We start from the raw sequence: 26,936 nt of genomic DNA, 5'->3' as shown, positions 1-26,936 counted from the left end.
AGAGCAAGCAGGTTTGCATGCTCCCCCCCTTGGGAAATGTTAGCAGTGGCCACTGGCCAGTACACAAATAAGATTTGTGTCTTATAAATAGTCTTGTACATGCTAATTACCCTGCTGAAAATGTTCAGTCAAATAAACTGTTGCAGTGGGGAAAATTAGAGGAGAAATGTAGCTGTACGCAACAGATCTAGGTTATTTCAAAGACATACAAGCTGCCATTGTGGGAAATTAAGAATGAATGGGGCCCAACAATGAAACAATGTTCAAGGTTACCCATGTATGCTTACAATTAATTAACAGAAATGAGTGCATTAGTGCTACTTAAAAATATTGACGCTGTGGCATGATGTAATGGCATGGGGGAAGCAAGAGTCAGCTACCGCTGCAAGTCAAGTAAGTCTGAAATATTTGCATTTGATCTCATCTAGTCTCACCGACTCACAGGTTGCTAATACAGTTTAACTTTGAGATTGCTTTCCCACATTGCTTCTCTATATAATACAACTACTAATAATTTATTTTTCTATGCCACCTATCTGACTGGGTTGTCCAAACCACTCTGAGCAGCAATGTGAGAATTCTAAAGCCATATGGGAGGAGCCCACAACTATGGCTCCTTCCTAATGTCAGATAGTGGGACAATACTGGTATGGGAAGGAGCCAGCAATGATTTGGGAGGTATTGACAGAAAGCGTGCCTACAAATGCATGTATTAATTAAAATGAACATACAAATGCATTGTATTGGGGAAAATTGCTCTGCAAAGAAGTCTGTATTAGGCAAAGTTGCATACAAAACTTCTGTTGTCTCTGCTCTGGTAACCTCCATGCTAGATTACTGCAATATGTTATATGTGGGGCTGCCTTTGAAGATGGTGTAGAAACTGAAACTGGTGCAGAATTCAGTGGCCAAATGGCTGACCAGAGTAGGACAGTCTGAAAAATAAAATTGATTCTGGCACAACTGCACTGGCTACCAATTAGTTTCTGGGCTCAACTCAAAGTTCTGGTTTTCAGCTAAAAAGCCTTATGCAGTTCAGGACCCCAGTAGCTCAAGAACCAACTTTCCCCATGTGAACCAACTCAAAGCCTGCTTTCATCATCTGAGGCCCTTCTCTCTGTGTGTCCCCACCCAATAAGGTGTGGAAGGAGGCAACACAAGGGCCTTTTGAGTGGTATACTTTCCTGAACCTTGCACATGTCAAACTGTGTAAAAAACAGCCTGTCTAATTAGTCTACTTTATTTTGGCTGCCTCTTACATAACATATATAAAGATGAGAGTTGTTCTAATATTCAGCATGATTCAGTCTCATGATTTCCCCCTCCCCAATTTTCTGAGCTTTTCACTTTTAAATAAGAATTACAGTGGTACCTCTAGTTGCAAACTTAATTCAATAGTATTTCTGACTATCAATAATAATAAGGCAGAATACAACATCCCCCGTGCCCCCCATCTGCACCAGAGGATCCCACAGATCACTCCCCAGAGCAGATGTTGAGGGATGACATGAGGCTTCAGGGGTGGGGGGAAGAAGAAGGTGAAGTCCCATTGCATTAGCACACAGTTTTGGATACAACCCATAATCATTAAAACTGTGTGTGTTTCCTATTTAGAATTTTAAGGGAACCAGGGGGAAATGATCACTCTGAAAACTCCTGTTTACTTTAGTGGTCCTCATAACATTCATATTGGCTCTAAACTATCTCCTTTATAAGATGTCTGATGTATTTCTGCACTATGAAATCATGGGAACTGAATTCTATTATGTGTAGGCCATTTAAGGTGCATCTAAGCAGTCACCATAACTAATGGATAAAGTCTGCTGAAAGCCAGTTCTCAAGATTTTCATTCTGCACACTTTTTAACCTTGAAAATGTGTGGCTTTCTGTTTCTGGGTCCTCAGAACAAATTCTTCTTTGTACTTTATAGGTGGACATATGTGATGGATGATTTCCTTAGCTAGTCTGTGGCCCTGAAAACAGTGCAGCTAAGAAATATTCATGGTAACAGGTCTTAGTGCTATGGGCCCACCTGTTCTAAAGTTGCTTGACTTGGATCTAGTTCTGTTTATAGTATATTGGCTGCAGAACTGCCTAGTTGTAGTGTTTTTGCTGTATGACTTTGTTTATCTGATCCCTTTGGGAAAAATCTAAAACATTAAAGCCTTGGGTTCTAATAAAATATACATATATGCCTTATATTCTATATAACATCAGATTTTATTCTGTTTTAGCAACTAACCACCATACAATTTCAATGAAAATGTACACTCACCTTTAGCATCACTGTGACATTAATCCAGAATCATACAGGCTGAAAGATACAGAACTACAGTGAAGTAAAATGCAAGTGAGCAGCCTGGTTCATATTTGTAGCACTTTTATCTGGGGGAGAAGGTGAATCCCTGCTAGACATTTTACAACAGCATCCTTATGAAGATTCATTCAAATCCAAGCACTTTTTCAAAGCTACTGTTATGAATTTTCCTATCTTTAATGTTCCGTACCTACACAAATCAGATAGTAAATCTTCTAATTTATCCTGGCTTTCTTCTGAATTTCAGAAATAGCAGTTACACATTTCTAGTTTCCCACTCCAGTAAAAGATGTGAAAGAACCTATATTCTACATAGTCTATATACAAGGCACACATATTGCGGAGCCATTGTGGTATACTTAGGGAGCAATCTTATGCACAAGAAGATGGCATAAAGCATACCGCTGTTAAGTTAAGTAGGCGTGAAGTTACACCAGATCCAAACACCACTCAGCAGCACAGCTGCTGTTGCTGCTCTGCCTAAGCCTGGTAGAAGCAGGTGGACAACCTTTTAAAAAAGTATTTGATGCTGGGTTGCTAGGTCTTGTGACAGAGCTGAACTCGGTCCTAAATCCCCCCTCTAGACCTGCCTACCCACCCACTTTGGGGGACTGAGCCCCAGCTGAGTCAGGATGAGCAAGTTATGCCAGTTCATCTTCAGCTGAGCAGGGGCTCGGCTTTAACACTGGCCAAGCCCAGCTGATCTTGCCACAATATTGCCTCCCTTAGTGACATATTTGACTAAGTGAAACTAGAATGCCACACCTGATAAAATGCTTATTTTAGGAATGTCATTTGCTTACATCATATTTTGATTCCCAAACACCACATTTGCCTTGATCCCTTGGTCTATTGGGGAGGGTGATGAATGCAAGGCTATCAATGAATGCAAGGGTGACCTATCCTTGCACCTTTTGATGTAATGCCTTAAAAATGTATGTCTTAAAAAACTTCTCCCATAGGTTGTGTGACACCAAATAGGAAGTAAATGCAGAAACATCCATTAATTTTCAATCTAGTCACTCAGTGGTCTTGGTTAACTCATGTTTGTTTCAAATACCCAAATAATTTAGGAATTATTTAGAAAGGAACACTGATAGCATGACATTTTTGACAGTGCCCTCACAGCTACAGGTTTCCCTCCTCAGGTAAATACCCACATACTGACTTTTAAAAGAATGTTGACATTGATTTCTAAAAGAGCCATGAACTTTATTTTTTAAAGATCTATGTTTGTTTGATGTGCTCATTCTTGAATTTTATTTGTTGCTGCTCATATAGGGTTATTTGGAAAGTTTGTTTTATGTGGTTTTATGTTTGTTTGTTTGTTTTTAAAAATATCCTTCTGAACTACCTTGGGAGAGCTGTGCTCTGAAAGGGAGGTTAGGAATAAATAAACCACAAATAAATAATACCTACACTGTAGTTCGCCATGGACAGCTACCAGGAAAAGTGGGATTTTTCTTGGGTCATTTGGCTCAGAAATCAGCATATGTAGTACTAGCAGCAGCATAATGGTGACTGTGATAGAACTAGTCAGGTGAATAAAATTTAGACCTTAGGCATTTCCCTTCATTATTTTTTTAGACAGAAAAGCTTCAAATTCTTTGGATTTCTGAGAAACCTGAACGCATTATGTGAGAGAAAATCCAGAAATCGCAATCTATTCAGCTGAAGCGCTCCTCTAACAGACATAAGTTTATTAAAGCCCTTTATGAAATACTCTATCTGACTACCACTGAAAAGTTAATCACAATATGAAGCTGTGACTGGATATCAGGATTTCCTCCAATAAGCTCTGTGATCTGCACAGAAGGCTCCACTGTAGCGCCTCTGTGCTTTACATGTTCAGGCTTGGACCCACAAAAACCACTTTAAGCTGAAAAGAAAGGCAAGAAACACAGTAATCAGAATTTAACCTAATGCAGGAGCATGAAAGGATCTATATAATCATGTGCTTAGTGAAAGCTGCTTGTGCGGTAATTCTCACTAAGCACTCGTTCCTAACGTCCTTAGTAAAGGCACTGCTTAAAAAGATGGCAAAACTATTCTTGTCAGCAACTAAAATTACTGCAAGGACAGCAATTCTTAAAATACTTTTTGGGGTTTTTAAAAAAACACATTTCAAAGCTCAGTGCAGTTGCTTTACACTAATCTAGCAGTTTGGAGAAAACTGCTGGAATGACGATAGAGGTATTCCACATTTAATGACATGGCTTATTAACTTCTTTCATCTTTTTCCAGAAACTGTATCTTGTGTTGTGTGGACCATAGGGTAAAAATGCATCCTGCTAGATTTAGGCTGCAATTCTGTAGCCACTTTCAGGCTACAGTGGGATTTGTTACTGAGTAGACATGTGCAGGGTTGCATTGTTTGTGACTCATTGCAAGCAGAGAGGGCACACATTTCCAGCTTCAGAGAGGCAGTAGCCATAATCTCTGTGTATGGGAAATGCAGACATTTAGCAGTCTGGCCCCTATAAAACAGAAATACGCTCCTGCAGATTTTAGGGGTGGGCTGAATGAGGTGAAAAAGAACAACATACTGGATCCTTTTGTTTGTGCTCACTTTTGTTAATAAATATTGGTAAAACAGAAAAGAGAATCTGCATAATATGAGGCCTAGACAGTGCTCCCCACCCCCTAGAAAAATAGGTCCTGGTACTCACCATGACGCGGGTGGCGCTGTGGGTAAAAGCCTCAGCGCCTAGGGCTTGCCGATCGAAAGGTCGGCGGTTCGAATCCCCGCAGCGGGGTGCGCTCCCGCTGCTCGGTCCCAGCGCCTGCCAACCTAGCAGTTCGAAAGCACCCCCGGGTGCAAGTAGATAAATAGGTACCGCTTACCAGCGGGAAGGTAAACGGCGTTCCGTGTGCTGCGCTGGCTCGCCAGATGCAGCTTTGTCACGCTGGCCACGTGACCCGGAAGTGTCTCCGGACAGCGCTGGCCCCCGGCCTATAGATGTGAGATGGGCGCACAAACCCCAGAGTCTGTCAAGACTGGCCCGCTCGGGCAGGGGTACCTTTACCTTTACCTTTACTCACCATGAAGTTGTTACAGCAAGTGCCACACTTTTTAACAACCAAAAAGAGGCATGCATACCATTGAGTAACCCCTGATATAAAAAGCACTGGGCCTGGATATTATATGGCCCAAATATCCATATTTACCAGGGATTGTCTGGTTTTTCTGGGGCTATGCTGAACATTTCTCCTTTTCCTACTCAGCCAGATTCCTTTAACGGAATACCCTTTTTTAAGGAGGAGCAGATGATGGCCACACCTCCCCTCCCCCAACCACACTAAGTCAATGCCTAACCGCCAAACCTTACAAAGTTGTGACGATTGCTGGGAGGTAGGTGAGAACCCAACTGGCCAGTGCCAATCTGTCAAGTGGACAAAAGTCCTACCAGGCCCCTGCCACAAAACAGGTGACCAACTGAAGTCCCAAGCAAGGCCAGAGCACAGAAACCAAAGAGGGCGGGTGGGCAGGTGTTTGGCAGTGTGAAGCAACTGGCTCTGACATGTCATGCTGCCGTTTATAAACCCTCACCCTCCCCAACTTGCAAACAAGCTGATTGGGTGCTGGAAATGGGGTGATCGAGAGACCACCCCAGGAATGCCCGGGCTAAGCCCTGCTTCCGGATGCCATGGGGGCCCCCAAGGTCCTGAGTGCAATTAGGACCCTCTTTGAAGAGGATCCCATATCCAGGACTGCAACTTCCTTCCTCCAGGCAAGAGGTGGATCTAGCTAGAGCATGGAAGCTTTACCAGCTTGGGTTAGGAGCTGCATTTTTAAAGAGTGGGAAGATTTTTGGGGTGGGGGGCGGGTTGCAGTTTCTTTTTCCCAAAGGGAAAATAATATGAAAAGGATTCCCTGAAAGTATCTTTTTCTGCAGGTTGGTAAATCGACAATAGTGTCTTCATCAACAAGGAAAAGCTCTGTATCACCCTTCATGTGTTAATAATTAGAGAGACAACAGCGACTCCCTGTGCAAATTGAAGCTTTTTATCTGCAAATATTATGAGATGCAAAAGGAAATGAAATGTATCTACAGAACACACACATCCTTTTAGGGGGTGTTTTTAAATGTGTTTGTTTCTTGTCCTGCTTTGACCATTTGCTTTGTGGAGGCGCAATATTCATTCTTTGTCAGTGTTTAATGTTGCAGAAGCCATTTCACTTTGCTTTCCAAAGGCAGAGGTTTCCTATCAAAAGAATGTACCATAAATGATGTTAATGCATAATGATGAACTTTTTTTTCTAGCACACATTCCTTTTTATTGACATAGTTCTCTGCTACTTTCCCTTCACATATAAAATGCATTAGAAAGGCTGTATTGCCAATCCAAATAATTAAAAAAACTCAGCCAGCAATGTAAATGAATTTCACAAAACCACTATGCAAAGACACTTGAATAAAGTGCCAGGTAGCCTACATAATATGAAATTCAAATACAGCCTTTCCTCAGGTTGGGATTCCTTTGTCAGGAGAGAGCTGACGGACTCTTATGGTGTTATATATCCTTTTTTTTAAAAAAACACACAAATATATAAGTAGAGTTTAGGTAGAGGAAAAATTAAAACAAAGATAAAGCACTATTTCTTTTTTCTTTGCCTGTTGAATATAGTGCTTTCCAGTTTCCTTCTCACATTTATTATGTATATATGGCAACTTGTATTTCTCCAAGGGAATCCTTCCCTCACCCCAATTCTGTCAATATTTCCAGCCTTATTTCCAGACTATCTTTTTTATTTCATTTTGTAGCTTATCTCGGCTCTCCCTAGTGTTGCAATATATCCCATTTTTATCATTGGCAAATGCCATTAAAATGCTGTTTATCTCCTCTTCCTGATCATTAATGTAGGTGTTATAAACAACGTGGATCCTGTTTTTTGCCCCAGGGAACATTTCCTTCCATTTGATGTGTTGAAGTTTATCATATTCCTTTATTTATGAACCTTCAGTTATTTTCCAATTCTCTTGACAAACTAGGTAGGTATAATTGTCAAGAATATGGAGTATCTGGCTGCTGACTTATTTACCTTGAGGCTTTGACTGTTTACTTTCTCCTTCTTCTTCTTCTTCTTCTTCTTCTTCTTCTTCTTCTTCTTCTTCTTCTGTGCTAGGCTTTCTTTAGGTGTCATATAAACTGCTAGTTATCTATTACAATTTGTATACTTTCAAATACCATCAAATTTATAGGCTCCTCTTTTCTTTAGTGTAGTATTACTCTGGCTGATTCTGTGATGTCTTGAAGCCTGAACCCTGTTCCTTCAAATATATGAAGCATGACTCAGTTGGTGTCAGGCAAACAATCTAGGAAAAATGAGGGACATCTGCTGCCACCTTATTGAGGATCCACTCTGTATTTATCAAGAGTTGCTTCGTCATATTTATCAAACACCAAGTGCTTACATCTTGTTGGCATGTAGTGAATCATGGAGCAACAGAAGTGTGCATGTCTGGAGCAGGTAGGAGAACAGCAACCGTCAGATGATGGTAATTGTTGTGCTACACACCCTCCAACATTTCTCCAATAAAAATAGGGACATCCAACCATACCCTTCAACATTTCTCAGATGAAAATAGGGGTGTCCTTAGGAAAAGCAGGACATTCCAGAATCAAATAGGAAACCGGGACAGCTTCTGTAAATCCAGGATTGTCCCTGGAAAATAGGGACACTTTGGGGGTCTGGTGCTATACCATGTCAACTAGTGTAAATAAAATTTAGCGTGCCATGATGGTATAACAGTCAAATAGCCACAGCTGTATAAGGCAATGGGTGCTGCTGTTTAAAAGGAACGTTAGCAATTGGGACAGTTTGTATCCATTAAAATAACACAATAAACCCCTGTCTGAATGCAGTCTTCATGGCTACATTGAGCTGGACTGCCTTTAAATAACATAACCAATTCAATATTAATGGCAAACAACTGGTTTGTTAATTGTGCATCCAGCACGTGCAGTTCATGAACACAGAAGTACTAGAGCTTATGTTAGAAAAGGAGTGTTTAATAGGACATCTGAAATAAGGAATGTTTGTGGAACTGAATTCTTTGTGAATTCTGGTATCAAGGGAGCTGATTCGAGCCACCTGGATTAATGTATAGAATTGAATTAGTTATCTACTGGCTTTCGCCCTTCCCAAACATTGCATTTCAATCACAGTTTTTGACACACACACACACACACACACACACAGTGAGAGAGAGAGAGAGAGAGAGAGAGAGTATATATACACATTTTTAAATTAAGTTTTAGATAAAGCACATTTAGAAATCTATTTCTTTGAGAAAGCATATCATTGGAATACATGTTTTCATATGGACATTTTCATACGGACTTAAAAAATAATAATAATTACAATTGGCACAGAAAAAGGACTGAAAATGTATTGAAAGCAGGTTTATTCATCCATTCCCTAGTCTGAAAGGGGTTAGCTATGCACATAGAGCTGTAATTGTACAGAGGCTACATGTGATCAGGAATTCTGACCGTGCTGGATTTTTTATCAACTGGAGGGCCTCAATATTTAGATTGTATGCATACATGTTGATTGTATGCACTCAGTCTCAGCTATTTCACTGAATATGTGGACATCAAGTGGGATGACAGATGGATCTCTTATTGTTATAAGAAATAAGAACAAAGCCTCCTTTACTTAAGAGAGAGGAATGTGGGTGATTATCATCTGTGCTCACAGGTATCCTTGCGTGTCTCTGCCAATAAGCGCATTGAAGAACTATATTTAGTTTTCATAGCCACGTTCACTCCCAGTTATGTATCTCCGAGACAAAGTTTCATTCTTCACATTTAAGGAGATCTGTAAAACTTCAGGAACTCCTTGGTGCTACACCACATAAAAGTAATTTAACGAAGTGTAGTGAGGAAACTCTCAAACTGTAGTGTCCATTGCTTTTACTTTGACACCTCCACATAAAAGAGGATGCATGCCCTGAAAACTCAAAGTACCATGTTATATGGAGTTTTGTGTGCTGTTATTCTATATCCTCCAGCTAAAGGGAGAACAGCATAGCCTGTGCTTTCAAATATCAAATCCACTGAATTTCATATTTCATCAGATCCCTAAAGGCAGAAGGTGTACCCATGCTGTTATGTCCTACATTCTGGCTTTCCAAGACAGCCCAGAAAATGTCCTCAAGCCATATATGTGTGTGGGGGGGGGATGTGGGTGGCACTGTGGGTTAAAGCACAGAGCCTAGGGATTGTCAATCAGAAGATCGGTGGTTTGAATCCCTGTGACAGGATGAGCTCTTGTTGCTCGGTCCCTGCTCCTGCCAACCTAGCAGCTCAAAAGCACGAAGTGTAAGTAAATAGGTACCGCTCCAGTGGGAAGGTAAATGGCATTTCCATGCGCTGCTCTGGTTTGCCAGAAGCGGCTTTGTCATGCTGGCCACATAACCTGGAAGCTGTACGCCAGCTCCCTCGGCCAATAAAGCGAGATGAGCGCTGCAACCCCAGAATTGTTCGCGACTGGACGTAATGGTCAGGGGTCCCTTTAACTTTACACACACACACATACAGTGGTACTTCGGGTTACAGATGCTTCAGGTTACAAACTCTGCCTAACCAGAAGTAGTACCTCAGGTTAAGAACTTTACTTCAGGATGAGAAGAGAAATCATGCGGTGGCAGCGGGAGGTCCCATTAGCTAAAGTCGTGCCTCAGGTTAAGAACAGTTTCAGGTTAAGAACGGACCTCCAGAACGAATTAAGTTAACCTAAGGTACCGCTGTACGTATATAAAATTTCATTTCATTATTATAACAACCAAATGAGGTAGATTAGGCTGAGAGAGTAAGAAATCCCTGAAACGTTTTAAGCAACTAAGCAACTTTCATTGTGGGGCAAAGATTGAGTCTGTGGCTACCCAGTACTTAAACTTACCTCTTTAGTATGTCCAGGCTGGGCGAATTGACCTAAAGTTGCTGGTGAACTGTCCTGTCTGGGGACTGCAGTAGATATTACGGACAGCAGAGGTGGCTAACTGAGGCTCTCCAGATTTTTTTGTACTCCAACTCCCATCAGCCCTAACCAGCATGACCGATGGTCAGTTATCATGGAAGCTGTAGTCAAACATCATCTATGCCACGTCCAACCTCCAAGAGACTGTGATCTACTCCCACTATAAATAAACTGGCAGTGATCTACCCATTGGATTGACCAGAGTTGCTAAGCTTTTTTTTGGGGGGGGGGAGACTTCTTCATAATTGTTGAGCTTTTTTGGGGGGAGGCTTCATCAGAATTGATGAGCTATTTTTAGGGAGGATGAGCCAAAGTTGTTGAGCTTTTTTCTTCTTCATCAGATCAGTTGGACATACCTGAGGGTCAGAGGATATTCACCCCTGACATAGGTGACATATGACTAGATGTACTGTACCTATAGGGACGTGGGTGGCGCTGTGGGTTAAACCACAGAGCCTAGGACTTCCCAATTAGAAGGTTGGCGGTTCGAATCCCCACGACGGGGTGAGCTCCCGTTGCTTGGTCCCTGCTCCTGCCAACCTAGCAGTTTGAAAGCACATCAAAGTGCAAGTAGATAAATAGGTACCACTCTGACAGGAAGGTAAACGGCGTTTCCCTGCACTGCTCTGGTTTGCCAGAAGCGGCTTAGTCATGCTGGCCACATGACCCGGAAGCTGTACGCCGGCTCCCTCAGCCAATAAAGTGAGATGAGTGCCGCAACCCCAGGGTCAGTCACGACTGGACCTAATGGTCAGGGGTCCCTTTACCTTTACCTCTTACTGTACCTATGCAGTTCTATTATTCAAATAGGAACTATTGAGAAAAGGACTTAGGTCAGGACTGCAGTATGGGGAAGGAGAGTTGAATACTTTCCTTATCCAAATGGCTTCCTCACACCGTTGTTAGTCAAAATGCATAATAGCTCATTTCTCTTGCTCCCTTCATATGCTTTACAAGATAAGAAATTATGTGGGTGGAAAGATCTCTCTCTCTCTCTCTCTCTCCACCTTCACATGAATATTCGTTCTCCTCTACCCCCTGCAAAAGAGAAAACAAAACAAAACCCTACACAGCCTTCAGGAAAGTTCTAGAACATTACTTGGTGAAATCCAGTCACAGAACAACTAATTTTGGCCCTAAGAAACTCAAGCTATAGAACAAATTGGCGGAAAGGGGCTGTGGAGGATTTGCAGAGGAAGCCTGGGTACAAAACTGTCAGAGACGCTTTAAGTGAAGGTTATTTTGTTTTAAATAAAGATTGAATTAAATTACCAATATTGTCTCTTACCAATTCTACTACACTATAGTTAAGATGGCAGGCAAATTGTCCCTTTACCAGCAGCTTTCCACTTAGCCTATACTCTTCAGGTTTCTGTATCTGTCTAACAAGCAAGTATAATAGTACAAACACTGATATTTGCAATTCCGTTTGCTTTTTGCTTCTCCATTTTTGCCTCAATGGTAATTCATTGGAGATTTCCTGTCTGGTGTTTCTTTTGCTTTTGTTCTTAAAAACAAAGTAGCTGATGGACTTGTTTTCCTTATCACAATGCCAGCTTTCGGGTATTGAAATGTTTCAATTGATTACACGACGCGGAGGCCATAAAATAAACACCTAATAGAAACATGGTAAATAAATAAGAGGCAGGGCTCTCTTTGCACCGGATGCCATTTGAATGCATTTGATGGCTTTTAGATCACTACATTTTGTGCTGATCAGCCAGATGGATAAAGTGACAGAGAATAATAGTTCTGAGCCAATTTTATACTGGCTGTAGATTGTGCAAACAAAAATACAGCAGGGGAATTTAATTTGGAAGACTGACTCTATTCCTGAAAGATGAAATGGAATAGGATCATTTTCTGAAGAGCTGGATTAACATTAAAGTGTTTTACTATCTTATTATCTAATGTTATACATAAAGTTTTATGTCCACCAGCTTAGCATTTTAAAGATCTTTAATACTGTGACAATAAAATTGAGTGCTGCAGCTAATTTTATATTCCATAATAAAAAAAATAAATCTGTGCTGGGAAATCAGTCATTTTTTAAGCTCTTAATAAAAAGGGAAAATGCCCAGATGTGAATAGTATTTGGTTTTTTGCAACATGCTTGATTACCATAGTTAAGTTGAATATTGATTCACACTTGAACCTGCTATATTTTTACTTTTTCAGGTTCTGCCAGTGAGAAAATTAATTAGGAGTTTAACAAGAAGTCACACTTAATTATGAATAGATATCGGCTGTTACAGAGATCTATGTTTTAATGCAGATAAATTAGATTTATTTCAATTTGCTATTTCAAAATAAATACTTTTGCTGAGAGTAAAGTATATGTACAGCCACAACAAAGACAAATCACAAATTATGTGCACCTATTAATTTGTCTGAGGAAATGTAGGTGAAAGTATCAGAGAGAGAAAAATGTGAAAAATAAAATGTCTGTCACAACCGAGTTTCAGATTTCTCTAGATAATTCTAGAATTGGCAGTGAAACACATTGGTTTTTTTCTTTCTCTCCAAGATTTCAGGTGTTTCTGTATTCACTATAAACTGTACAAAATTCCATACTGTATGAAATACATATACATTTTTGATTGTGATTATTAAATTGCAGCCAGCAGAACTTTGTAAATAGCTGAAAAGCTTAAACTGCACAGAATACGGAAAGAAAATTAAGTTTTTCTGTACTTGTAATGTTGAATGTCTTTTTCTGAAGAGGAAAAAAATAGCACATACTGATAATCTGAGATGATCATTTTAAGCAAGGATGTCTTTTCAAATGCAATATCCCTGTGCACAGAAAATAATGTCTCAACAACAGGTGCACCAACTCACAATTTGCTTATATCAGAATCTTCCATTTTTGAAGGGAAGGTGGGTAGCCTTTATTCTAGCATTGTTTCTGCAAGATGCTGCCAGTACACAAATATATTTCTAACAACCATATGCCAAAAATACAATTTAAATAATAAGACTTGTGCTGTATTTCAAAACGGCTTGGCTTTGCCATCTGTGTTGATATTTCCAACTTTCTTTGATACAATAGGAGAGTTGCAGTCTTTTGTAACTATTGCCACAGTCATGTCTGCTGGACTTTCCCATAATGTCACAATTAGCAGTGCCTATGGCTTTGCCCTCTTTGCAGAGCCCCAGGGGCTTCTTACATACTTGAAGCGAGATCCCAGTTCAGGAACATAGTCATAACTTTCATCCTGTTCAGAAGAACTTGATCCCAGGGAGCTAAGCGATCCAGCCACTGACCCAGTACCTTCAAAAGCATATATCTGAAGGGAATCATAAGGGGGAACATCGGGATCAGAGTTGGCTTCTTCTAACTTCATTGTAATGAATTCTCGGAAAACAGCACTCTCGGGGCCAACCTGCAGAGATTGCCTGTAAAGGCTCTGGATCTGTGTTGTGATATTTCTTCGAGGTTTGTGTTCTCTGAGGACAGTTTGGTTCCTCAGGGCTGAAATATCAAAAGCCTCCGTGTCCTGTTCCCCACCTCCTTCGTCGTCATACTTCACAATGTTTTCTCTGAATGCTTCTCCTCCTTTCTTGTGAAATAGAGATTGCTTTGTCTGCTGCTTCAAGGCCACAATTGCTAGAATAAAAACTGCCAAGCAAACAAATAAAAGCGTGGTGCTGGTGAAATACTTGAGAAATTCACACACACACACACACACACACACACACACACACACACAATTTTTACTAATCTTGATGCTACTGCAGTGTGACCAGTTTTATAGTCTCTGGTTTCATGGGTGAGATAGGAAGAGTGTGGATCATGAGCATGGTAGTATTATGAGCACATATATGTGTATAGAACTGGGGTAGATAAATGGGGTCTATGAGTTATTGTAAATGGGGTTTTGTGTCTGGTGCTTTTTTTAGTTTTTTAAAAAATTGAGGTGTTGGTACTCATATCTTGATAAAAGTGCTATAAGCACCAGCACAAAATCGTTGTCATCGTAGCAAAGGAAAGTGATGATGGCACCCTGTACCAGTGAGTACTATCACAGATACAAAAGGACAGGTTGCGTCCAGGATATAATCACCATGAAGGTGTTGAAAATTAGGGTAAGGGAAACTCAGGGCTGGGAGTCAAGTGTAGTCCTCCAGGCACATCTATCTGGACCTTGGAACTCTCCCCAGGCTATGCATTATCTCATCAGCCCACACCCCTCACTGGTTCTACTTTGTACACCAGCTGTCTGGCTATAATGCATTCTTTAACTCTAATCATCTCTCTTCCTTGTCTGGACAAGGATAGTGAGGATGTATTTCTGTGCATGTGTGTAGAAACTAGCCTATTATACAATGATAAAAGTTACATTCATTCCTCTGGGCTATTTTTGCCTCTGGCCTTGTCCACCACTGGCATCTTGCTCTGAGGAGATTGCCCAGAAGTGAATACAGTGGTACCTCGGTTTTTTAACGTAATCTGTTCCGGAAGTTTCTGAAATGTTCAAAAACCGAAAACTTAATAGCCAACAGCTAGGCCTCAGGATCTTGCACTCAGCAGAAGCTGCGTGGCACATTATTATTATTATTATTATTATTATTAAAGTTCTGAGGTGTGTTCAAAAACTGAAGCATTTACTTCTGGGTATACGGCATTCAAAAACTGAAATGTTCATCAACGGAGACATTCAAAACCTGAGGTACCACTGTATGGTCCTCTCTCTAAAAAAAGGGTGCCATTGACTCATATATGAGTTCTGTCAGGTTTTAATTTGGGAAATACAGACCATGTTCTGGGCAACAAATCCATGGAACCAAGAAGACATAATATGAAATGAAGAAAGGATTGTTTTTCTTACCTAATATTATTAGTAGGCAAGCTACAACAGCAACTAAAGCTTGTACACTGATGCCCATTGAGAAGAGCATTGATCCATATCTGCATGACTGGAGACTAGGTTCGTGGTCACAATCACACACAGTGACGGTCAAAGTGTTTGTGCCGGTGAGGGGTGGACTTCCGTTGTCAGCAATTAGGATTGGTAAGGTAAAAATAAACTGTTCTCGACGATGAAATCCCCCTCGTGTGGTAATAATTCTAGCTGTATTATCTTTAAAAAATAATAACAAAAAAGATGATTTTGTTTCATGACATTGCTTATGGGTTTCCAAGTCCAACAATTCACGTTCAGTTAGAATATCTTATTTATGAGAAACACTGTGCCATATTTTGTGCAGATAAAGAGGTGTGGGGGAAGAAAGTTGGAAATCATGATGCTAAGGGGACAACTTAGTCCCACTCAGATCAGTGGAGCTTGCCTCCTCATAAGTGTGTTTAGGATTATGCTGCACATTGGCTAAAATCTGAATAGTTCAGATGCACCACTATCATCATCATCCCTACATAATCTCAGCAACCCTTGCAGTACTAACTCAATAAGGTAGACTCGTATTATGTGCACCTGGGTGGTGTGAGGCTGAGAGGCAGTGGTTAGTCTAAGGCCACATATTTTGTGGGCCAGGCAGCATCTGAACCAAGCAATTTCTTATTCAGAATACAGTGAACTTTCCAAAAGTTAGCTGTATTGATTTATTCACCTAGCCAGAACATTCAAATAATTAGCAAAGTCAATATGAGCAATGTATACTTTAGTTGAAGTTGAAATAGCTCTTCTTCTAAGTCTCAGAAGGCTGCCTTTAAGTGGTCTCCTTTCCTGCAATTTCATCAGCTGTTGAACTTAGGTTTTCCCCTCAGATTAGTTTCGATTGGTGTCCCCCCTTTACGATTCTTTCTCAGCCTAAGGGATCAATACAAATGCTGCATAACATCGCAGCACAGAAAAGTCATTCATATGATGTCATCTGTCTATCGATGAAAACAGTGTAATGGGGGAACAAGAAACAAAGTTAAATAATTGTGAACTGTGCCTTTGTCTTTAACTGTGTTTTAGCAGAACTAAATACAAAGCAGAAGCTTTTATTAATATTAAATCTTCACTTCATTTTAAAAACCTGCTCTCTCCCTTGCACGCTCTTCCCTTTTCTAATACTACCAGTGTTTGGCAGTTTAAGAGATAATAGGGAAGTTATTACTCCTACAATCTGCCATATTTAGAAAGCAATTATTAAGAGATAAAATTGGCTTTTGAGATTTTGTTCTGAGGGTTTTTTATTATTTCAGAGCACTATATCTGCAGATCTGTGAAAGAGCTGCTGGAATAAGAATCTGCCAGCGGTGCTCTACATAAGAGGGAAAGAATTTAGTATCCTACTACCTAATCCAGCTTCCTGTTTTCAGCAGTAGCCAGTCCATATTTATCAGGAACAATCAAGAAGAGCATGAAGGCACTAGGCCACCCTCAGTGATTTACTGTCCCTGAACTTGGAAGTTCTACTTAAATGTCATCTACATCAGCCTCCCCAATCATGTGCCCTCCAGGTGTTGTTTGATTATAATCAGGGTGGAGGAAGGGGGTGTGGTAGGGGCTGACCACCCCGGTTGTCACCACTGAGGGGGGTGACAAAATGCCAGGTGGCACTAACTGCAGGGCCTGCAGTGTGCCTGAGCCACACATCTCTCCTGTGAGTGATGCAGTGGCTTGGGCGTCCACAGGCTCCGCGCTGCCCCAAACGGTCTGCCCACCACCTCCTCCTCAGCTGTTGGGTGAGGAGGAAGGTAGACACCTTGGAGGCCCCGTGGAGTGCCCTGCTCCCACTTGCCCTGCCCTCACGGGCGGCTGGCCCCACCCCTGGGTATAGGGTATGCACGCCTCCCTAGGCATTTGCTCCGCTGCTGATTATAATCCCCATCATTTCTGACCAGTGGCTATGCTGGCTGGGCCTGATGGAAATTGGAGTCCAAAACATGTGGAGGGCACTGGGTTGGGCAAGGCTGAACTTTATAGAACAGGAGCTCCCCACTCTGCAACAGTTTGTTGTAGAGCCCACTTGTCCTGGCTAACAGCTACTGTTCACCCTATCCTTAATTTTATCTAGCTGCACTGGCTCCCGATGGAGTACAGGATCAGGTTTAAGGTGCTGGTTTTAACCTTCAAAGCCCTATACGGCCTAGGACCCTCGTATCTACGGGACCGCCTCTCCTGGTATGCCCCACAGAGGAACTTACGGTCCTTAAATAAAAACATCTTGAAGGTCCCAGGCCACAGAGAGGTTAGGCTGGCCTCAACTAGAGCCAGGGCTTTTTCGGCTGTGGCCCCAATCTGGTGGAGCACTCTGTCACAAGAGACAAGGGCCCTGCAGGACTTGACATCTTTCCGCAGGGCCTGCAAGACAGAGCTGTTCCACCAGGCCTTTGGTTAGGGCACAGCCTGACTCCCTCCTTTGGCAATCTTTACAATACTTTAGTTTATGGTTGCCATCAATTATGATTTTAATTAATTCTTATGATGTTTTTATAATGTTGCACTATTTTAGTGTTGTTAGCTGCCCTGAGCCCGGCTTTGGCTGGGGAGGGCGGAATATAAATAAAATTTATTATTATTATTATTAATTATTATTATTATTATTATTATTATTATTATCTAACATTTTGCAACGTTGTCAAAGCTAGTAGTCATAGTGCACCATTTCACCATTGATTCTGCACATTTTGTTTTCTATTGTATGAAGCGGTGCTTCCTTTTGAATCAATTTTATTGGTTGACTCCTAGTACTGTGAGATCACCTCATGAGAAGAGAAGACTCCCTGGAAAAGACCCTGATGTTGGGAAAGATGGAGGGTACAAGGCGAAGGGGACGACAGAGAACGAGATGGTTGGCCAGTGTTCTCGAAGCTACTAACATGAGTTTGACCAAACTGTGGGAGGCAGTGGAAATCAGGAGTGCCTGGAGTGCTCTGGTCCATGGTGTCACGAAGAGTCGGACATGACTAAACAACAAACAACTATAAGATGAGGAACATCTCCTCTTTCTCCTCATGCCATCCTTACTTTCTATAAACAACCCTACCATTCCCACCAACCCCACCACAACCAAGCTGAAGATGTTGCTACTGAACTGTGTGCAGTCTCCCAGTGCCCTGGACTATTGGCATAAAAGAGGCTGCAATCTGCCTTGCTACTTCTCTATAGGCTTTCTAAGTCAGAATGCAGTTTCTTTTGCTGCAGAGAAGGACCCTTGAGGAGAAACCTCATGAAATTCAGCATCACCCTAGTCCTTAGTCATCTCCCCCACCCCCTCTAAATCAGAAGTCAACAATTCCTAACAATCTGCTACAACTGCCCAGATAGTTGCTTATTTGAGTAAGTGCTTAATAGGCTTTTTTTTTTTTTTTTACACCAAGAATAGTGACTCTGGTAGGACTTATAATTTCTATATGACTCTGGCTATAGTCCCTTACCTCCGTGAGATTACACAGACTTAGGTGACTACAGCTGGCAAGAATTAAACACAAATGTTATTAGGGACAAAATATTCTGTCCCTGGGTGGGGGCAAATATACCCACCCTTGATAGGAGACTTGCAGATGGTAAGATCAAGCAAGGTGTGGAAGGCTTAAGGTAATGGTGTGGAGAAGCAGGCCAAGCCAAGAGAAGTTTTTCTAATAGTAGAACTCAGGGCCATCCATTGAAGCTGAATGTTGGAAGATTCAAGACAGACAAAAGAAAGTTGCATAGTGAAACCATTGCATTAGCTCCTCCAAGAGGTAGTGATAGCCACCAACTTTAAAAGAACTGTAGAAAAATTCATAGAGTTGGAGGCCATCAATGGTTACCGGCCATGTTGGCTGTGTTCTGTCTCCACTGTTTGAGGCAATATGCCTCTGAGTATCAGTTCCTAGGAATCACAACTGAGAAGAACACTGTTGTACTCAGGTCCTGCTTGCAGGCTTCCTAAAAGCATATGGTTGCCTCCTGTGAGCAGAATGTTTGACTGGATGTGCCTTTGCTCTGATCCAGCAGAACTCTTATAATGGTCTCAAGCTACACAGTAAGAAAAAGAGGAGACTGAATATGATAGTAGAAATGCTTGTGGGGATCTATGTCCCATTCAGCGAAAAGTAGCACTATATTTTATCATTAAGATATGGAAAAGAGGTGTAATTAATTTGTCAGAAGATAAATGATAGATATGCCATAAATACAAACCCAATTTCTTCCACATTTGGTGGAGGAATTCAGGAACTGAAAAATCTTGGAAGCAATAACTTATCAACTTCCTGCACCTTAAATAGAATATTTTATTTGATCTATGAGTTATTTTATTTGCATTCTTATAATTAGATAAAAGCCAAGCATGCCAGATTAATTTTTGCTTATTAGCTGTAGCTCAATTATAAATAGCTAAATTGGGGAGGGGATGACATCATGAGATCACTGCCTAATAAAGGTTTCAGAAACAGCAGACATAGCGGAATTCTTAAAGCAATGCTATCCTGGCCTGATGACAAGTATTTAAGATTTGTGGAATGTGTGCCTGTATGCTGTCTTCAGTATTGTGCTTTACAACAGCTCAGTAAAAACACATTTTAAAAAAGGAAATGGCTCCAACACTCTATAGTTATTCTGCTCAACACATGAAATAACCAATGATCACAAACATCCTTATTCATTTTAATATATATATATATATATATATATATATATATATATATATATAGAGTGGTGTTGTTTTTAGTGTGTTTATACACCATACTTCTAGTGTAAATACATCTCTCAGGACAGTTTGCAACATATAAAAATTATAATTTCATTAAAAACCTCAAAGAGACAGCATCATCAGTTGTTGTTTTTTTTAAAAAAAATCATAAAAGTGTTGCCTATTTCAAAAATTAAAAGACTGCTAGAATAAAACTTTCTTTGATGCCTTGCAAAAAGCAGCAAGTGTGGGGTGGGACAGTATTGAACTACACTTCATTGGTTTTTCATATTATGGGACCAGTCTGGAGAAGGCTGTATCCTCACCGACTATGCCTCTACCAGAGGAGACACTTCTTCTGATCAAAGGAAATGGGCAGGATAATAAGGGATGCGATGCTCCCTAAATTGTCTTGGGCTAAGCTGTTTAGGACTTTAACGGTAAACACCATCTCTACGAATTGTGCCTGTAAGCAAACTGGTACATAGTACAGATGTATTGGTGCAAAGTGACCCTATTTGCTAGTATTCACCAACAGCTACAGAGGTAATACTATGTGGAGTGCATTACACAGACCAGGTTTAATTTCCTAAGGTATGTGCACTGCTGGTACAGCAGCCTCAGCTGACCAAAGGGACAGCAAAGCACAGACACCACTTGATTATCCAGGTGTAAAACCAAAACCAGGATGACTGAAAGGGACTGTTCATGACAACTTTGACATGATTAACTGTGGGAGTATGCTGCAGATTCGTTTTAGATGAAAACACCAGCCCAGGTTCTAAACACTAGGATATAATTATGTATGTGGTATGTTTTTATTCATTGGATAACTATCCAGCCATATCAGCAAGAAATTTACAGACAGCAAGTTAATCTCATTAATATTCCTGTGAGGTAATAAAAGAGAATGACATCATTGATGTTCATAGCTGAGCTCTGAGTTGAGCCTGGCATTCTAAATCCTGAAAATTAAGCCGTTGTGTGGCCCACAGTGGTTCTCAGCTATATACCACAATTTGTACTATTTACTGGATGAACAATAGACTTGCTCAGATGTTAGCTTTCAAGAGTTCTCAGAACATATGGAGAGAGGACCACATGCACTGCCCCCACCCCCCACTGTCTACATGTGAAAAAAATCTCCACCCTCGATTGTAGAAGAAGAGAAGAGTTTGGATTTGATATCCCACTTTATCACTACCTGAAGGAGTCTCAAAGTGCCTAACAATCTCCTTTCCCTTCCTCCCTCCCACAAAGTGTGTTCTCCTTCATGGAGAGCACGTGTTGCGATGGGAGCTGCCAGGACACTCCAAAGTTGGGGGGCGGGCTAATTGATCGTTGGCCACTGATACGATTGGGGCTTCCCTTGTTGTTGGGAAGAAGTTAATGTTGCCAATTTTTGATTGACAGCCAGAAATAGTAAAACTCCTTGCACGAGGCTAGGGCTTCTTCTTTTCGCCCGTGCATCAGATTACCCGTCCCTCCCTCCCTCCCTAGAATTAGGGTTGTTCGCTTTGACCTTGCTATGCCTGTCATGGAGTCGTCTGCTTTGGAGCGGGGGCCTGGTAGGAATTTTGTCCATCTGGCTGATTGGCTGGGGCCATTTGGTTTTTGCCTACTGCGTAGCAAATCGTCACAACTTGTAAGGTTCGCGGTTAGGCATTGGTTTATGGTTTGGTTGGTTGAGGGGCATGGATTGGCTGTGCCTGCCCCTCTAATGCTGCTGCTGCAAGGGATTCCGTTAAAGGAATTGGGGGCTAACTATTGCTTGTCCACTCTGTCAAGGGGGCTCGGGCCATAGCAATGAGCTCCTGGTTCCATTTGGGGAGGGCTGAGGGCAGGTTCCCTGCTCTGTCGCTACCCCCCCCCAAGTGTATTCCCCTTTTCTGACTTTCGCATCGTGCGGAATGTCAGTCTGTCCCCCATGGTGGGGGCAGATAGTCGCAACCAATGCCTAAGCAACCACTCACAAATTTGTATTTTAATAAAGTTGTGGCCAAAATTATGCCAAAAACCTTAAACAAAAATTCTGTGTGATGTGTGAGTTATTGGGGTGGACCTGGGGACCTCAACACGCAACAACACGCAACACCTCTGTGAGGTGAGTGGGGCTGAGAGACTTCAAAGAAGTGTGACTGGCCCAAGGTCACCCAGCAGCTGCATGTGGAGGAGCGGAGACGCCAACCCGGTTCCCCAGATTATGAGTCTACTGCTCTTAACCACTACACCACACTGGCTCTTACTATTGCAACTGAGTGGGAAGGTCAGCAGGGAGAAACTTTGCACATTCAGCTGAACGTGTTTAGAATTTTCTGTGTGAACAGGAACCACAATTGCTCAGGGTTTCCAGCTGCATAAAGGCTTCTAAGGGCTTTCTAAGTTCATTCTAAGTTCATTCAAATGAACACATGAAAATTCCATCTTTAGATTCAAGATCTAAGACTGCAGTCAGCACAAACAGGGTATGCACAACTAGTTCCTCCCTCCACAATTTCTGAGAACACATGAAGGTGAATGTCTGAACAGGTCTAGTGAAATTTTCATAATTAAAGTGGCAAATTGAGCATTAATTCTTTGCAGAAATATTTCAAGGGCTGTGCACACAATACCTACTTTGATTATCTTTGACTGCAAAACCAGAGCTGTTTGTGGCCTCTTCATTCAAATAGTAGAAGAAATGATGGTCCTCCACAGAATTGTCTTTGTCCACTGCACTGATGGTCTGAATAACCTAAAAGCAAACAATGGCAAACAATATGCTTACCACCAAATATTATTGGCTGCCTTTGAAAGCAATGCAACAAAATTGCGTGCAAGACATTCCATTCAATTAGTAAGGTTGAAATCCCCCTGCCTTGTCTCTGAAGGGCAGGAAATGTATTAGCTGCAGCAGCAAATACACATCACTTAACACAAGCCTGTTGAGCTTGTTGATTTTCTAATGTCCTACAATTATGCCACTTGATTTTGTATTGATTGGGAGGAGATAAGCACTAAAGTCGTGGGCTAATGCAAATGGCTTCTGGAATTGAAAATGCAAAGGTTAAATAAAGTTTCCATAAGGGGGAAAAAAAGAATAATGTATAAAGTATTCTGCCCTTCCTTTGTTCTCCAAGGTGAAAAGTATATCATTCTATATTTGAACACATCCTTCAATACAAAAACCTATTTCCTTCCAGCCCACAAACATCATAGGCATCACTCAAGTGATGTATTATAGTTGCCGTGACCGCAAGATTGTGACAAGTTCATGTGCTGAATTGTTGATTCTTTGAGATAGTAACAGATTGATTATGGGAACACTTGGTTGTGTTTTCAAAGAAACAAAATAGCCTAAATTTCCAAACCTATTGAACCAGATTGTCATTTGCAGGAAAACAGAGTCAAAATTAGCGTCTTTGCATTCAGAAATCATTGATTCCATCACCTCAAATAAACAAGCCATGTTGCAGTTGTTATAATGAACACTTGCCCTGCTTGCTAAGAGTAAATATTTGTTACCATTATCGGTTGATACCATTGGGCAAATCGTACATTATCAGTGACAACATTTTTTATCTTGCTATTTCAGCTCCACATTATCTTGCCATTTCAATGCACTACCAGTTCATTTCTTTCATTAAGAGGGTAAGTCTTCTAAAATGCTGTTTAATGGCTAATTGGGGCTTAAAAACCCAGCCTTGCCAAGTACAGGGTCAGAGAAGCCAACAGACAGCCACAGAAATTACTTTGTGATTATGGCACAACCATAGTTCAATGCAATGATGGGCTAATGAAGTTTTTTAAAGAAATGATTTTTAAATGTTTATTTTCATTGATAACAGCCTGATTCTATCATCTGCTGCTTTAGTTCTTAGGATGAGATGCAAGCTTCTGCATCAACCTGACATAAAAACAAACTGTTTCACATTACACCTATGACACCCTAAGTTACTGATCTAATCATAACAGGATTGCAACAGCAGGTCCTCTAACTCTAGCTACTACAAGTTGTCAGCTGTCTCTTCAAGCAGTAGCAGCAGCTCCTTGTAATGACTTAGGTAACTTTACATTAGATACAACTCCATGGTGGCAGAATACTCATGGACAGATTGGGTAGGCAAACTCCCCTTGCTCCCTCTTCCCCTTCAGAAACAATAGTGGGTGTGGTTTAAGAATGAACCATCTGTCAGTGTCATCCACCCCACCCAGTTTCTCATTTTTCAAGGCTCAAGTTAAGTGTTCTGCATCAGTTTGCATTAAAAAAAAATCCTTTTGAAAATTCACCAGCAGTTTAATGCAATTTTTTCCTGTGCACAGTTCTGTAAGCAATTTTGCCGACAAATACATTTATTTGGTTAGAGAATTGTCTCACAAGATTCAGAGGAGTATAAATTTAAAACAATTAATGATCTCCCACATCGTTTCTACTTTGGTCCAAAACTACCTGATAGACAGCAGTTCACTAGTTAAAAAGAAAAAGAAAAGAGTGCACTAATTGTTTCTGGATCAGGGTCTAACATGACTTCATGCTTTATGTTAAAACAAAGGTAACATAGTTGGATATTACTTTGGAAAGCTTGCATGGGTTGGTTTATTGATTGTGCTGAAATCTAATTGCCAAGAATTGTGTCATATCAAGGCTCATTAATCTGAAAACTGTAACAATCTACAAGTCAGTGGGGAAGACTACTAACTGGGGAACTTGCCTGGTCATTGTTTAAAACGGAAATTGGTTTGAGTAAAAATCCAGGTTTTAGAGAAGGGTCAGCCCTAGCATTAGACATAGTGAAGCAACTGCTTCAGGCAGCTGCATTGGATATCATGATTATATTTGTACTGCCATAGAGGGTGGAGAGCTTTCAGCGTAACTTGACTGGCCTTGGGTATTCTGCATCTTGACTTGGGGATGAGGACTTTAATGCTCAACCTAAGGCAGCAGAAAAGTGCCTTGGGTCAGCCTTTGAGAGGAAGCAGCTCTACCTCCTAAAAACCTTGAAAGCAAACTGAATCTTGACAGCTTGAAGTCTGCCTGATACAACCAGAAGGCCTTGAAATTATTGTGGCAGGGGACGGAGGAAATGGTCAACTACAGTTTCTTTCAGTTTCATATTTTTCCAGACTTGGGATCAGATTGCCACATTTATGCAGCCAGGCATAATGTATTTCTTTTTTAAAAGGAGTCTTCATAAAAAAATTGCCACCATTTTAGTGTGCATTTCCAATATGCACATTTTATCATGCAGTATATATTTTCCAGAAATATATGCTGTTTTGAGCACGGTATATATGTATGTCTGCGCATATTTCCTGGTTGGAAAAGATCATCACAAAATTCAAAGAACTGCACATTTCAAAGTTGTGCTTTGGTTCGCAAATGCAAATAAGGTATGTCTGTGTTAAAATGCAAACTCAACTGAATCTCTTTCCCATCACAATTTGTAGCTAATCTGGCCTTCATTTCATATGAGTAATCTAATTTCTTCCTCATTCCATCTTTAACACTACTAACCTTCTCTACCAGTTGGAAGGGAAGGAGAAAAGAGTATATAAACCTGGTGGGTATTGAGAAAAAAATCATTCTCCAGCCTTGTACATATATTTTTCAGTGGGTGATCCTCTCACTTCCCCACCTTTCATTTCCCACTTTCTTTCTCAGCACCGGAGCCAAAGGTAAAGATAAAATCAGTAGCTACCACACAAAATGAATTTCCAAACTGGGAAGAGAAGCTGTGCACTACTGCAACAGGAACTTGAACCCTTCTTAGGCATTATGTCATCTCATTGGAATGCAAAAAAAATGCAGGGGAGGTTTCTGTGGGCAAGTGTGGTGCATGTGCCCCTTGTCTTCATCCTTGCATGGTCAAGCTGAATAGCTGTAGAGGGCTTTGACTTCTTATTCCTCCTCTCCCAGGGTCTGTTTTGCTGATTTGTCAGTGGCTGATTTTCAGTGAAAAAGCCCTGTTCATCTGAGCTGTCTCCTTTTCATTAGTATAACATGGGAGCTTCAAACACACTTCATTTTTCTTTTCAAGGATGGTTAGTGATGTTCAAGGATTTCATTTGACTTGAAGATTTTTACTTGATTCACATCTCAGGCTCAAACTGCCGTTTTCTTGCACTTCAAATTTTGCATTATACTTCACAGCTCAAAGAACATACCAAAATGTGTACAGAATATATACTTTAGGTTAAAACACAAACAAAATGCACACAGAAACTGATATACTCTGAAACAATACATTCATGGTTTGTTTTTGTATTTTAAGGCAGATGGATGCAAAAATGGAATGGGACAGAAATATTAACACGACATGTGAAACTGACACAAATCAGAAACAGAATGATCTAGCCATCTCTTTTAAGCACTCCCACATAAGAACTTCTTTGAATACAAGATGGCTGCCAATATATTGTCACAAACAACTATCAGATGCCATCCTGTGGCCCTGAGGTTCCACCAATCAGATTATTGTAGCATGTCCCTCAGACCTTGTAGGGGGCCGGACTATATGTTGCCATGATTATGACCCACATTTTTGGCAAAAACCCTTATTGGGACCAACCCCCATATTGCCCAATTGTTATTTTTTTGGGGGGGCGCCTCATACACCCATGCTGCTTCCTTTGCATTTTCCGTGTTGACAGTTATTATTTCTCTCGTAAGGTGTGTGTGGGGGGGCTGACATAAGCATGCCATTCCTGTCAGCCCTGGAGAGCATGTGTGCATGCGTGGGTGAAGAGAAAAGCCATTGGCCATGCTAAGTCAGACTGGTGCCGCTCAAGCTAAAACGTTCTTTTCCCCATGTGAGGGAAGATGAGGCGGCTATTTACCTTTCTATGGCTTGCACTGTGTAGATAATGAGCGGCCTCCTCAGCAGAGCACATAATTGTTTTGGAGTGCAGCCACCCAGGCACTCACTGCTTCCTCCAGTGGGGAGCACTGCCGCTACAGACACTGGCGGGCATCGCTCCCAAGGCACCTCCGAGCCCCTGCCAGCACAACTACCCTTTCTGAGGTCAGTCACTGGCAGCTCCATGGTGGAAATCTGAACTGTGGCTCCTTTCCCCTCTTCCCCA

General features: G+C 41.2%; 1 protein-coding gene across 5 annotated transcripts in view; it reads right to left on the bottom strand.

Annotated features, from left to right (window-relative positions):
* Positions 1–6,210: 6,210 nt before the first annotated feature.
* LOC309539283 (cadherin-19-like) overlaps positions 6,211–26,936 on the bottom strand; it is a 72,365-nt gene continuing 51,639 nt past the window's right edge. For 4 of the 5 annotated variants that reach the window (XM_082235260.1, XM_082235262.1, XM_082235259.1 and 1 more), the window contains 3 exons: positions 22,491–22,608; positions 15,137–15,388; positions 12,246–13,926 (listed from right to left, as the gene is read on the bottom strand). In XM_082235260.1, coding sequence (XP_082091386.1) covers positions 13,433–13,926; positions 15,137–15,388; positions 22,491–22,608 — 864 coding nt within the window. In that variant the 3' untranslated portion in view covers positions 12,246–13,432. Of the gene's footprint in view, positions 6,524–12,245; positions 13,927–15,136; positions 15,389–22,490; positions 22,609–26,936 lie in introns of those variants that run through there. The other variant, XM_082235263.1, reaches the window with a different exon arrangement.

Source organism: Podarcis vaucheri, assembly GCF_965113315.1.
Source record: "Podarcis vaucheri genome assembly, chromosome: 8".
NCBI classification, from domain to species: domain Eukaryota; kingdom Metazoa; phylum Chordata; class Lepidosauria; order Squamata; family Lacertidae; genus Podarcis; species Podarcis vaucheri.
This window is presented reverse-complemented; position numbering and strand designations above follow the sequence as displayed.